Source organism: Diaphorina citri, unplaced genomic scaffold (assembly GCF_000475195.1).
Source record: "Diaphorina citri unplaced genomic scaffold, Diaci psyllid genome assembly version 1.1 scaffold648, whole genome shotgun sequence".
NCBI lineage: Eukaryota > Metazoa > Arthropoda > Insecta > Hemiptera > Psyllidae > Diaphorina > Diaphorina citri.
This window is the reverse complement of record NW_007378081.1, coordinates 98,054-111,640: the sequence shown is the minus strand read 5'-3', so window position 1 is coordinate 111,640 and position 13,587 is coordinate 98,054. Positions and strand designations below refer to the sequence as shown.

The window sequence follows — 13,587 nt, the reverse complement described above, 5'->3', positions numbered from 1 at the left end:
ATTGGGGTTAAGGGTTAGGGAAAAAAGGGGCTCAGGCTTATTGGGTTTGGATTCTTGCCCCTCCCCCCCCCCCCCCTTAAAAGTCCTGGATACGGCCCTGATGTGGTACACTATGGAAATATTGACCCCCGCTGATTATTATTGCAATGATTATTATAGATAATGATTTTATTGATTCACTTATTGGGTATTGATTATTATTGTTTTGTAAGAACAGAATCATGTAGGCTTTCATGTACGAGTAGGTATAGGTACCTAGGCTTGTGACTGACTTGGATGAGCAACGGCAATCCCAGTAATCCTACGTGATAATTTATGAGAATAATTACGAGAATATTACAATGATATATTATATAATATTATTTATCTACCATTCTACCTCACTCCTTGTTATCTGATACCTACTGATTATATAACACTGAGAAATACGGTTATAATTTCTATTCTGCGTGTGAGTGTGGAATAAATTTCAGGCAAAAATTGTGTACCTACTATGCCCCCCCTAAAAGTCCTGGATACGGCCCTGATGTGGTACACTATGGAAATATTGACCCCCACGGAATATTATTGCAATGATTATTATAGGTAATGATTTTATTGATTCACTTATTGGGTATTGATTATTAATGTTTTGTAAGAACATAATCATGTAGGCTTTCTAGGTACCTAGGCTTGTGATTGACTTGGATGAGCAACGGTAATCCCAGTAATCCTACGTGATAGTAAGCATTATGGGTGTGATTATTGATTGATTATGATAATAATTACGAGAATATTACAATGATATATTATTTATCTACCTCTCTCCTTGTTATCTGATATCTACTGATTAACATTGAGAAATACGGTTATAATTTCTATTCTGCGTGTGAGTGTGGAATAAATTTCAGGCAAAAATTGTGCACCTACTATGGACCCTTTGGTTCGATCGTAGGACCCTTTGGTTTTATTATTTAGATATTTGGTGCAAAGAACAGTGCCGAAATATGGAGGCTTTCTTTGAGCTTCATTAGATTGATGTCTTCAAAAACAACTTTTCTGTACAATTTCCACAATACTCGGTATCTGTCTTGAATATAATTAGTTGTAGTTGATTTGAACCCAACTATCGGTACTCTATATCTAACATTGGTACAAAATACAATGTAACACAATGCCTCCAGTGGCATTGAACATCAGCATAATAACCAAACAATCATCTGTGTAGGCAACCAATGTCTTTTCAAGAACACAGAACAATCGCACAATCCGCGCAGTTCGAATCTTTTGTTTTTGTTTGAATTTCTATCATTTCAATGGACTTGGTTTTAATTATTTCAATGGATACTCGAGATAGGCACGAATAAATTAATAGGGGTTGGTAAACTAGCAGTCGCGGTCCATTGAACAACATGCTGTCATGACAATATTTGATCACGGGTGTTTTGGTATTATGATAACGGATTCAACCGATAGATCAGTGGATCACATAAACCTTTGTACAAAGATCTAAGGGCCATATTTATGAAGTTCCCTCCATCAAAAACTCTCGGAACAAGAGTAAAGTAGAGTACCCCTGATTGAGTGTTTACGGCCACAATTCCACATTTCATTAGAGCCGGAGTAAAGTGAGAAATTTTAGGATTGGACTCGGTGATTATCTAAGGGCCATATTTATGAAGTTCCCTCCATCAAAAACTCTCGGAACAAGAGTAAAGTAGAGTACCCCTGATTGAGTGTTTACGGCTATGATTCCACATTTCATTAGAGCCGGAGTAAATTGAGAAATTTTAGGATTGGACTCGGTGATCGCCGAAAGGTAAAATGATATTCCTTTTGTTTCATGACAATCATGACTCATGAGATCACGATATTGACATGAAAAGCTCGTGACTTCTGTTTCTACTTCTGTAGGCATTGACGTTTCCTTGGTCGGTACCTACTTTCGTCCACTCAGAATCAAAAATATAGGTTTGGTAGTGACTTCTGTTTCTACTTCTGTAGGCATTGACGTTTCCTTGGTCGGTACTTTCGTCCACTCAGAATCAAAAATATAGGTTTGGTATCTTAAATCATATCAGTAAGTGTCGTATTAGTAGTAGTAACAGATTCCTTGATTAGTAAGTATCGAGAAAAGAAAACAGACGCTCACAAAAGTTGAACGTTGAACAACAGAGTTGAAGCTCTAGGTTGGTGTTATTGTTATTACTTATAAGAATTAGGACGGAAGGACAGTTAAGATTTGATGATGAATAGAAATAAAATGACAAAGTAAAAGGAAGAAAGGAAAAGGTTAGGACAAAATTTGGGACCAATAAATTTATCAGACCACTGCAATTACCCTACCAGAGTCCAAAGGAACCAACGTGGATCTTCCCTTCTAAATCAGACCAGAGATCACTATCACTACCTAAAACAGCTAAAACTTCACAGGAACTAAGTTGGAACTGGAACTTCACTTCTAGATCGGAACAGTTTAATTCAAGTTTTCATTTTTGACCGAGCACCACCCCATGCAAATCTGGTTCTGATACTATCAGTCTGGAGGTTCCCCTACCTAAAACAGCTAAAACTTCACAGGAACTAAGTTGGAACGGGAACTTTACTTCTAGATCGGAACAGTTTAATTCAAGTTTTCATTCTTGACCGAGCACCACCCCATGCAAATCTGGTTCTGATGCTATCAGTCTGGAGGTTCGATGCTCCGGACCGGTTAGGTTTCTATATTTCGGCTAGTCCGGTCAATGGTCATCTGGTCACGCTAAGGACCATTACGTCACGCTTGTCATGCATCAGGTTGCCAAATCAGACGCGGATACCTGGACTCATATAAAATGGGGTTATTGGGTGACGTAGATTTTTCATACATAGAAGAGAGTTTTTGCAACCAAAATTGGCGTTCCTTTAATTGAACCCTGTAACGTTATTTGACGAAAACTCGTTACTGCACATGAGCAATATTTATTTATAATATGTACTTGGTAAATTTACTTTGGTTTCAACTACCTACTTGATTTAAATTTTGAAGAGGGTATCTACGTTTTTCTTCAATATAAAAAAGGTCTAACAAAGCCAATATGAACCTGGCAAATTTACCAATAATGAAGTCCAGAATGTATTACTGGTATCATGTACCTACATGTACCATAAGCCATAAGTACCTACTACTCTGTTAGTTGTTCCTCTGTTTACAATGCCTCTGCTGTTTAAGAACCAATTCGATACACTTTCCTCCCAGCCAGGTTGTTATACCAATAAACCAAACTATCTCACCTAGCTAACCCAAACTATCTATGAGTAGGTAGTATGTATATCCATCCATCAATATTTTTCATATCGATAATTTTTTACTTTTTTTTTCGATGATATCGGGAATCGAAGTAATTTGCATTTGCGTCCCACTTATTCCGTCATGTGAAGTTCATGATGTAGAATGAAAGAAAGGTAGTTCATTATTTATTCACAGTTCAAAATATTATTAGCATTACCTATGGACTGTTGAGATACATACTAATGTACTTACAAACTTCAAACAAAAGTTCCAAGTTATAATAGAGAGTCCACAATCGATTCCATGTAAAGATAATAATAAAATCCAAGTACCTAACAATATCGGTATTATCGGTACTTCACCATACCTACTTGTTTACTTTAAACTAAATCGGGTCTGAAGTACCTATAATAAATATTATCCGCATAGGTAAGTATTCTATGTAAACAGAATATGTACCTTACAGACCCTATGTAGTCTATGTACCTTACAGACCCTATGTAGTCTATGTACCTTACGGACCCTATGTACCTTACAGAGGCTTACAATAAGTACCTTACAGAGCCTTACAATAAGTACCTTACAGAATATCGTTGTTTACTTAAATCGGCTGTAAATAAATCGGCTCGGCCGGTTATTACTATCGGATAATTATTCCGTCATGTGAAGTTCATGATGTAGAATGAACGAAAGGTAGTTCATTATTTATTCACAGTTCAAAATATTATTAGCATTATGGAATGCACTTAATTAAACACGTCAAACAAAAGTTAGATACTAATGCACTTAATTAAACACGTCAAACAAAAGTTCCAAGCTTCCAAGTTATAATAGAGAGTCCACAATCGATTCCATGTAGGTAAAGATAATAAAATCCAAGTACCTAACAATATCAGTATTATCGGTACTTCACATACCTACTTGTTTACTTGAAACTAAATCGGGTCTGAAGTACCTATAATAAATATTATCCACATAGGTAAGTATTCTAAGTAAACACAATATGTACCTTACAGAGCCTTACAATATGTACCTTACGGACCCTATGTAGTCTATGTACCTTACAGACCCTATGTAGTCTATGTACCTTACAGACCCTATGTACCTTACAGAGCCTTACAATATGTACCTTACAGAGCCTTACAATATGTATACCTTACATACCCTATGTACCTTACAGAGCCTTACAATATGTATACCTTACATACCCTATGTACCTTACAATATGTATACCTTACATACCCTATGTACCTTACAGAGCCTTACAATACGAGTATGTACCTTACAGAATATCGTTGTTTACTTAAATCGGCTGTAAATAAATCGGCTCGGCCGGTTATTACTATCGGTTGTCATGCATCAGGTTGCCAAATCAGACGCGGATACCTGGACTCATATAAAATGGGGTTATTGGGTGACGTAGATTTTTCATACATATAGTAGAGAGTCTTTGCAACCAAAATTGGCGTTCCTTTAATTGAACCCTGTAACGTTATTTGACGAAAACCGTTACTGCACATGAGCAATATTTATTTATAATATGTACCTGGTAAATTTATTTTCGTTTCAACTACCTACTTGATTTAAATTTTGAAGAGGGTATCTACGTTTTTCTTCAATATAAAAAAGGTCTAACAAAGCCAATATGAACCTGGCAATTTTACCAATAATGAAGTCCAGAATGTTTTGTATAGCCAGTGCTAAATATGCTGGTATCATGTACCTACATTTACCATAGGTACCTATAACTACTCTGTCTCGTTTATCGGTAGCCTGTTGGGAATTTGGGTTCGATTCAACCCCGGATAGTTCGGCTTTGTTATGAATCTAAATCTTCTTCCTCTTCTTCTCTCCTTTTTCTTCTTCTCCTTCTCCTTCTCCTCTTCTTTCTTTTTCTTCCTCCACTATCGTATTTTCTTCCTCAACCGGTTACCGGATCAGTCGGTCCCTAGTTTTCCCCCTCTCCTCCACAGATATCGGTTCCAACATTCGTCGCTCGTAGAGTTTCGAACCTCTGACCTTCACACTACCAGACCACGACAGATCGATACACTTTCCTCCCAGCCAGGTTGTTATACCAATAAACCAAACTATCTCACCTAGCTAACCCTAACTATCTATGAGTAGGTAGTAGGTACCTATATCCATCAATATTTTTCAGATCGATAATTTTTTACTTTTTCTTTGATGATATCGGGAATCGAAGTAATTTGCATTTGCATCCCACTTACGCAATGCGAGGCAAACTATCAAAGGTTCCTATTTCCAACAAGACAGCAATTTCACGGCTGAAAGCACACTCCTTCCCAGTTATTATTATCAATCATGGTGGATTAAATAATAACAATATGATAATTGTATTCAATTAACACAACTAGAGATAGAGACCATATCAATGTAAATTAATTATACAGGGTGTGTTTAATATCGAAGGGGGAAAAATTAAAATAATAATAATAAATAAATAATAACCTGATATATGGGACGGTTAGGACAGTGGTAACACACTTGCTGGCAGAAAGTACCCCGATGCCCACCGTCGCGCATCGCGTCGATAAAAAATCGCACACGTAGGTATTTCATATTTGAAATATGTACATATTTTAACAAGATATGTGTCTCTTCTCTTCACTACACTACAGTATGGGCATACAGAGAGCCTTCGAAATAATATCGGTACACGGCGATGAAACACTCTGATCTGAGGTCAAAACTCCGAAAAAGTAACTTTAAAAGGTCGAAAATTCAATTTTTAATTGCTGTTCTAATGAAAAAGTTCAAATAGTTATGACGTCAGATTTCACGTCAAAATGCGTAGAAACGCTTGCGCACAAACAAACGAAGCGGGAGTCTTAAATTATGACGTCATCACCTACGGGAGCGTATGCCGTGACGTCAAAGTTCACGATTTACCGGTATTTTTTTAATCGATGTGTACCTTACGGACCCTATGTAGTATATGTACCTTACAGAGCCTTACAATATGTACCTTACAGAGCCTTACAATATGTACCTTACAGAATATCGTTATTGTTTACTTAAATCGGCTGTAAATAAATCGGCTCGGCCGGTTATTACTATCGGATATGGTTTTATTTCTTGTTTTAGATTAGATTGTTCATAATAATCGGTGTTATAATATGGTTGTGAAATTCTCAACAACTCAAGTTGTATTGTCCAGCTGATATGATGAGAACAATTTGGAGAAAAAAAAACTGCATGGTGCATTAGACAGAACTGCCTATATAGCTACCGAATTAATGGCAATATCCAGAATATCCACACAGGTAAATATTCAAGAGTAGATATTCTTGCAGGTAGGTACCAATGCCAACGTATTCTTTTTCATGTTTGTAAATTTACGATCTTTCAAAATTAGCTTGTGAAACGAGGCCTATAAGTATGGAAAAGTATTTACAATTCCATATTTTGATATGATTCGTCCAAATTCAAAATTCTCCTTTTCCATTGGCTATTACACTTGTAAAATACTTTTCCATACTTTGGTGATTTAGGGCACTGGTGGATACTCTTTTTAGGAATCTATTTTGTGTTATGTACCTACATAATTAGAATTAGAACATTCACAATCCCTCAATAAAGTTACAATAATTAACAAAATGTGATCAAAAAAAAAAAAAAAAAAAAAAAAATCTTAAATTAATTATTAGATTATTTCACATTTCCTAAACTTTACCTGATGGTGGATACTCTTTTTATAAATCTATTTTGTGTTGTTATAGCTAATTAAAATTAGAACATTCACAATCCCTCAATAAAGTTACAATAATTAACAAAATCACAATCACTCACCCATCACATCTGCCTGATCTTGTCCGGCCGGTACTCTGGTAAATGTCGAATGATATCTGTCGGCCCCTCGTTCCGACACACTCCGCTGGTACTTCTTAATAGTCGGCTCCTCCGTTCCATCTTTTGTCGGCACGTAGTAGAAATCCGAATTGGCGGAATCCAAGCCGCCAGCCGTCGAGAGGGATACGATTGCTGATGAGTCTGCAGAGGTACCATCATCACAGGAGTGCCGTTGTAGGAACGCGTAGTTCTCGAGATCCCACGGGTCTACGTACTTCCGTAGCTTCAGACTGGGTGTGCTCGACCCAGACGAGCTGGCACTTGATGAAACATCCGCCACGGACATCGTGTGACTGACGCGATGCAACAGATCAGAAGCAACAGGGGCCATTGCCCCCCTCTCCTGGCTCAGAATCTACCAATTCTGTCGATGAAAAACAGTGGAAACAATTGGACAAGGTCTGTCATGTATAGCATGCTGTAGTATGACTTCGTAGCATGACTGATAGTATGTGCGGAATAATAATATTAGCGTGTTTTACGCGAGAGAAATGAATTCGGGACCTTCAAAAAAAAAAAAAGTACTTCGATATCTACCTATTCTGCGTAGGTACCTATTTTGTTTACCTATCTAGGTGGTCTATTAGTATAGGTATGTTTACATTGTCAATAACCAGCATCGATCGTAAATTAATTATGATTGAAAGGGAATAATTATTTTATTTCAAATACCCAGATACATACCCAGAGGCATACTACGGGATGGGCGTGCTACAACACAGGCCACATGCGTCTAATGTAGCAGTTGTTTCATTGCTACGAAATAATAACGGCAGTGGAACACTCATCTTTTTAAAAAAAAAAAATATATATCTACCTCTACGTACATACATATTTAAACGGAGAGGTATCATGGAATTCTGCTTTCCAACATGTACGAGAATATTTTTCAACTAATTATTTCATTGACAGACAGCTGCTAAATTACCTATAATATAAATATTTCTACTGACGAAGACGTCCAGTGTAGAAAAACGGCGATTTCAATTATTTTCACTTACTAAGAGAAAACTACATGTGTACCTACAGAATATGTAGGTACCTATAATACCACAGTAGGTAAGTGATGTATTTAGCACAGTTCTGGACAAATATATATAAGTATTAATAGGAGTGTCATAATTATGTCAAAGAAAATAATGTTCTTACAGACAAGAATACAGTAATTTCAGACAGTGGACAGGTAAATATGGGTTCTAGCCTGAGAACAGATTGACATATTAACATATGATTCAGCATACCCATATAGGTACACCACTATCTATCTTAATTGAATATTATTTAAATAATTAAAAAGAAAACAAAATAAAAACCAACATAACATACCTAGGAGCTAGGAGTAGACAGGTAGATTGCTGATTCCAAAACTGTTTTTCTCCAGAGATGCGTAGCACAAAAAAAAACTACTTAGTGTTTGATACAAAAACTTTTTTTCCCCAAAACGGGATGACAAAGAAAAAAAAAAAAAAAAAAAAAAAAAAACAACTAGGTAGTTAGTAATTTTTGTGATTTAGTAAAAAAGGTAAAAAAAAATCAAGCCTTTTGCATAAGATTAAACTTTAAACTACACCAATACTTGTGAAGCACAATAAAATAAACGCGATATTCAATTATTCAATATCTAAAGCACGGTTCAAATCATAATAAGTAAAGTTTGGTAAAAACTGTATTACTTCTCAAGTACTTACCAAGTACTGAAGTACCTACTTAATAGTCCGCCTTGTCTTCAGGAGTTCAGACCTCCTACTCCTTATCAGCAGGATCTTCTCTGATAACGATTCTTTGAGAAATAAACTGGTGCATTCTAGAGTGAAAGTATATAAGTATATTCACATCAAACTTCAAAGTTATTAAGGATTTTGTGTATTATGGCCATAACCCTTTGTTAAAACCAGAGATGCGTAGGTAGCACAAAAAAAAAAAACTAGGTAGGTACCTAGTAATTTTTTGTGATTTAGTAAAAAAGGTAAAAAAATCAAGCCTTTTGCATAAGATTAAACTACACCAATACTTGTGAAGCACAATAAAATGAACAGGATATTCAATATCTAAACCACGGTTCAAATCATAATAAGTAAAGTTTGGTAAAAACTGTATCACTTCTAAGTACCAAGTAATACTTAATACCAAGTACTGAAGTACTTAATAGTCCGCCTTGTCTTCAGGAGCTCAGACCTCCTACTCCTTATCAGTAGAATCTTCTCTGATAACGATTCTTTGAGAAATAAACTGGTGCATTCTAGAGTGAAAGTATATTCACATCCAACTTCAAAGTTATTAAGGATTTTGTGTATTATGGCCATAACCCTTGTTTACAAAACAGCTTATTGTGAGATATAGATGAATTGAACTCTACATTTGCACGTCAGGGATTTTGTAAAGTTATGGCCCAACATATTATAGAAGAAAACCCTTGGACCCTTAGAGAAACAACATGACCAGGGTGATTAATAAAACTGTCGCAGTGACGTAATTTTTTCGTCGAAATAGGGTAAAAAAAAAAAAAAAAAAAAAAAAAAAAAAACACTTTACCTACATTTGCACGTTGGAATACCTATCGCAAAAGTATGGTCTAATATTTTAAAAGAAATCCTTTAGCGAAACAGCATGGCCATAGTAATGAATTGTTTGCGGTGATGTTATTTTTTACGTCGAAATAGGAATTTGCCTTCATCAGTAACGGACTACAATGTGTTGGTTTATTCTCAGGAAGGTAGGTTTTTAGTCGGTGGAAATCCCACACCTCAGGTGGAAGATGGTTGGCTTGAGTGCGTCTTTATAAGTATTTTTCCTGTCTCTTCTTAAAATAATAATAAAAAATCGTTTGATTTATCTCCCATACTTTCAAAATCGACTTCCACTAAGGGTTAGGTTATAGTGGCTAGGGTTCGCAATCTATCACCTCTCATTTGACAGGTGATTCCTCTTCCACTCAACCAAACACAACGGATAAAGTTTTATATATCATGCATTTCGTTGTTAGTGGTAAAACTTTTTCTATATGCTTCATTTGATACATTACTGAATTCAATTTGTTTGTTTTCAATTTGTTTCAATTTGTTGGGTGTTTTGGTATTATGATAACGGATTCAACCGATAGATCAGTGGATCACATAAACCTTTGTGCAAAGATCTAAGGGCCATATTTATGAAGTTCCCTCCATCAAAAACTCTCGGAACATGAGTAAAGTAGAGTACCCCTGATTGAGTGTTTACGGCTATGATTCCACATTTCATTAGAGCCGGAGTTAATTGAGAAATTTTAGGATTGGACTCGGTGATCGCCGAAAGGTAAAATGATATTCCTTTTGTTTCATGACAATTTGACAATCATGACTCATGAGATCACGATATTGACATGAAAAGCTCGTGACTTCTGTAGGCATTGACGTTTCCTTGGTCGGTACTTTCGTCCACTCAGAATCAAAAATATAGGTTTGGGAAGATGGTTGGCTTGAGTGCGTCTTTATAAGTATTTTTCCTGTCTCTTCTTAAAATAATAATAAAAAATCGTTTGATTTATCTCCCACATACTTTCAAAATCGACTTCCACTAAGGGTTAGGTTATAGTGGCTAGGGTTCGCAATCCATCACCTCTCATTTGATAGGTGATTCCTCTTCCACCCAACCAAACACTACGGGAACCAAGGTGACTTAACAAATCGGATGAGCAATATCGGAAATGATTTCAGCAAGAACCCACGGCCATATAGGATATAGCTAACAGTAACACCAAACAGTATAGGTAATACCAAACAGTAGGTAACCATCAGTATAGGTACTAATTATTATAGGTATATCTACCTAACTCTAACCTCTGTATAAAATCTTCAGTTCATATAGAGGTAACACAATATACAAGAACAAAGTGAGTCGGATGAGCAATATCGGAAATGATTTCAGCAAGAACCCACGGCCATATAGGATATAGCTAACAGTAACACCAAACAGTGTAGGTAATACCAAACAGTAGGTAAGCATCAGTATAGGTACTAATTATTATAGGTACCTACCTAATTCTAACCTCTGTATAAAATCTTCAGTTCATATACATAGGTAACATGGTAACACAATACAAGAGCAAAGTGAGTTCCAATTTGCCTGAAGATCTTTTTGTTTCACCATAACTTTCGAACAATTTTGCTGAAATTTGGCAGAAGTGTTCAAGACATAAGGAAACTTTCAGATTTTGAGCCCAATTGAACTTTCGGGATCCCTGCAGGCGCCTTTTTTGCCAGGTTTTACCATTCACTCAACCACAAGTACCGAACATCGTCGAATCAAAACTTGGAAATCACTTCATTCGTTCATTTAGAATAGAATAGAATTAAGGGATATATGGAAATCGATTTATTTCCAAGAAATCGTTTGATCTATTTCCCATAATAAGTAATTTCAAATCGACTTCCACTAAGGGTTAGTGCTAGGGTTCGCAATCCATCACCTCTCATTTGATAGGTGATTCCTCTTCCACCCAACCAAACACTACTGATCTTTTTGTTTCACCATAACTTTCGAACAATTTTGCTGAAATTTGGCAGAAGTGTTCAAGACATAAGGAAACTTTCAGATTTTGGGAACAATTGAACTTTCGGGATCCCTGCAGGCGCCTTTTTTGCTAGGTTTTACCATTCATTCAACCACAAGTACCGAACAGAAGGTAGTAAACCACTGTGTAAAATCTTCAGTTCATATAGGTTATAGGTAATACCATGTGGTGTGGCAACCTCATAGTGTTAGGAACTTGAAGGAAGACAGGATAGGAGAAAGCCAGCCGTTCCGAAAGCGAACATTATCCCATCAGGATAAAATCCGCCCCGGGCGGGAATCGAACTCGCGGCCTAGCGCTTACAAAGTAGACGCGCTACCAACTAAGCTAACCAGACTGGCTTCATTTTAACTTTAAGCTGTCCACTGTCTATTAAATGGAAAAATAAAGAAAAACTTGCGAATGAAAAAATCTACGAGATTTTTAAAAAAAAATGGCTTCACTTTTAAACTTTTTGATTTACCTCAAGTCCACTCTTTTCCACCTCCGTGAACAGAATAAAAATCTAGTGAAATTTCACTTTTCAGCTGTGTGGTAGCACTGCTTCTAGTGAAATATCACATTTTACGTGCGGTAGCACTGTAACTCATGCGCCGTAGCGGGATATTTTTAATTTTCTAGAAAAGTTCAAAAGTACAAGGCACTGATAAGAGCGAGCTGTTTTCGAATCTTTTAATCTGTGATTTCTTAATCACTTTATCAGTTAACAGCTCAACAAAGTCAAAAAAAGTTCAAAAGTACAAGGCACTGATAAGAGCGAGCTGTTTTCGAATCTTTTAATCTGTGATTTCTTAATCACTTTATCAGTTAACAACTCAACAACTACTTCACCGGATTAAAAATAAAATAGGTACTTCATTCAGTGTGAGTTGAGACGACAGCTCAACAACTACTTCACCGGATTAAAAATAAAATAGGTACTTCATTCAGTGTGAGTTGAGACGCGAGTGTTTCCACTGCACTTCATTTCTTGTTTGAATTCGGTTGTAACAGAAATTTCTGAAAACTTTCAAAAATATCTTTTCGTCCAAACTTTAATTTTCTTTGAAGTGTTCTGTGTAAAATAAAACTAATTTACTTGGATTTGTGAGTGTTTTTACAATGACTTCAAACACCGGTCGTATTATTTGTGTTTCTAACAGATTGCCTTTTGTGTTGAAGAGAAAAGAAGATGGGTCACTTACTAGAATTGCCAGGTAAATATCTACCAGAATGTACTCTGTTATTTCTCATTATTGTACTTTCTACTGGATCTCTTGAGCCTTTAGCAAAGTTTAAAGCTTACACACCTAAACCTAGGTAAGTACAGCTTCCAAAGAAAATTTCCATGAATGAATTCCTGTATTAACGGTAAAATTTAATGATGTAAGTAAAAGAGGAAGAGGTGTAAGTGGTAAGTATTCTAAATTTCTTTAAGTTTATCTTATTATCTACAGAGGCAAGATGAGAAAATGATACCAAATTCTTAGAAATAAGCGTGCAGGTTACCAGTGTGAATCACCTTACGTGTGAAGCATCTAAAAAAAAAAAAAAAAAAAAAGAAAAAAAAATGTGCATGTGTGGAAAGGTTGTAGCTTACTTAGCTGAATCCTGCTCATCATCTCTTTAGTATGGTAACAATTTGGTACAACTAGTCAGATTAGATCGGTAGGACATACAGACATCTAACCTATACTTCCTGGCTTAACCTGCTAAAATATGCTAGAAGGAGGGGGGGGAGGAAATACAATGGTAGAAATGTTTACGTAACACAGGTAAAAAAACAGGCCCAAAGTAACCTTCTTTGAACTTTTTTATCACTGACATAGCACATCATGTACCTACCTAATAACATTTCCTATAAATTAGCTACAAATCATGATAGGTACAATGTACCATAGGTATTGATTTTTTCAGCCCCATAGTTTTTTCCCCG

At 36.1% G+C, this 13,587-nt stretch overlaps 1 protein-coding gene across 1 annotated transcript in view; it reads right to left on the bottom strand.

The window, feature by feature from the left end:
- LOC103510820 overlaps positions 1 to 12,314 on the bottom strand; it is a 22,009-nt gene extending 9,695 nt beyond the window's left edge. Inside the window, exons 1-2 of the mRNA XM_026824793.1 lie at positions 12,136 to 12,314; positions 7,064 to 7,487 (exon numbers count right to left, since the gene is read on the bottom strand). Of these exons, the coding sequence (XP_026680594.1) occupies positions 7,064 to 7,454 (391 nt within the window). The 5' untranslated portion in view covers positions 7,455 to 7,487; positions 12,136 to 12,314. The remainder of the gene's footprint in view (positions 1 to 7,063; positions 7,488 to 12,135) is intronic.
- Between the last annotated feature and the right edge of the window lie 1,273 nt (positions 12,315 to 13,587).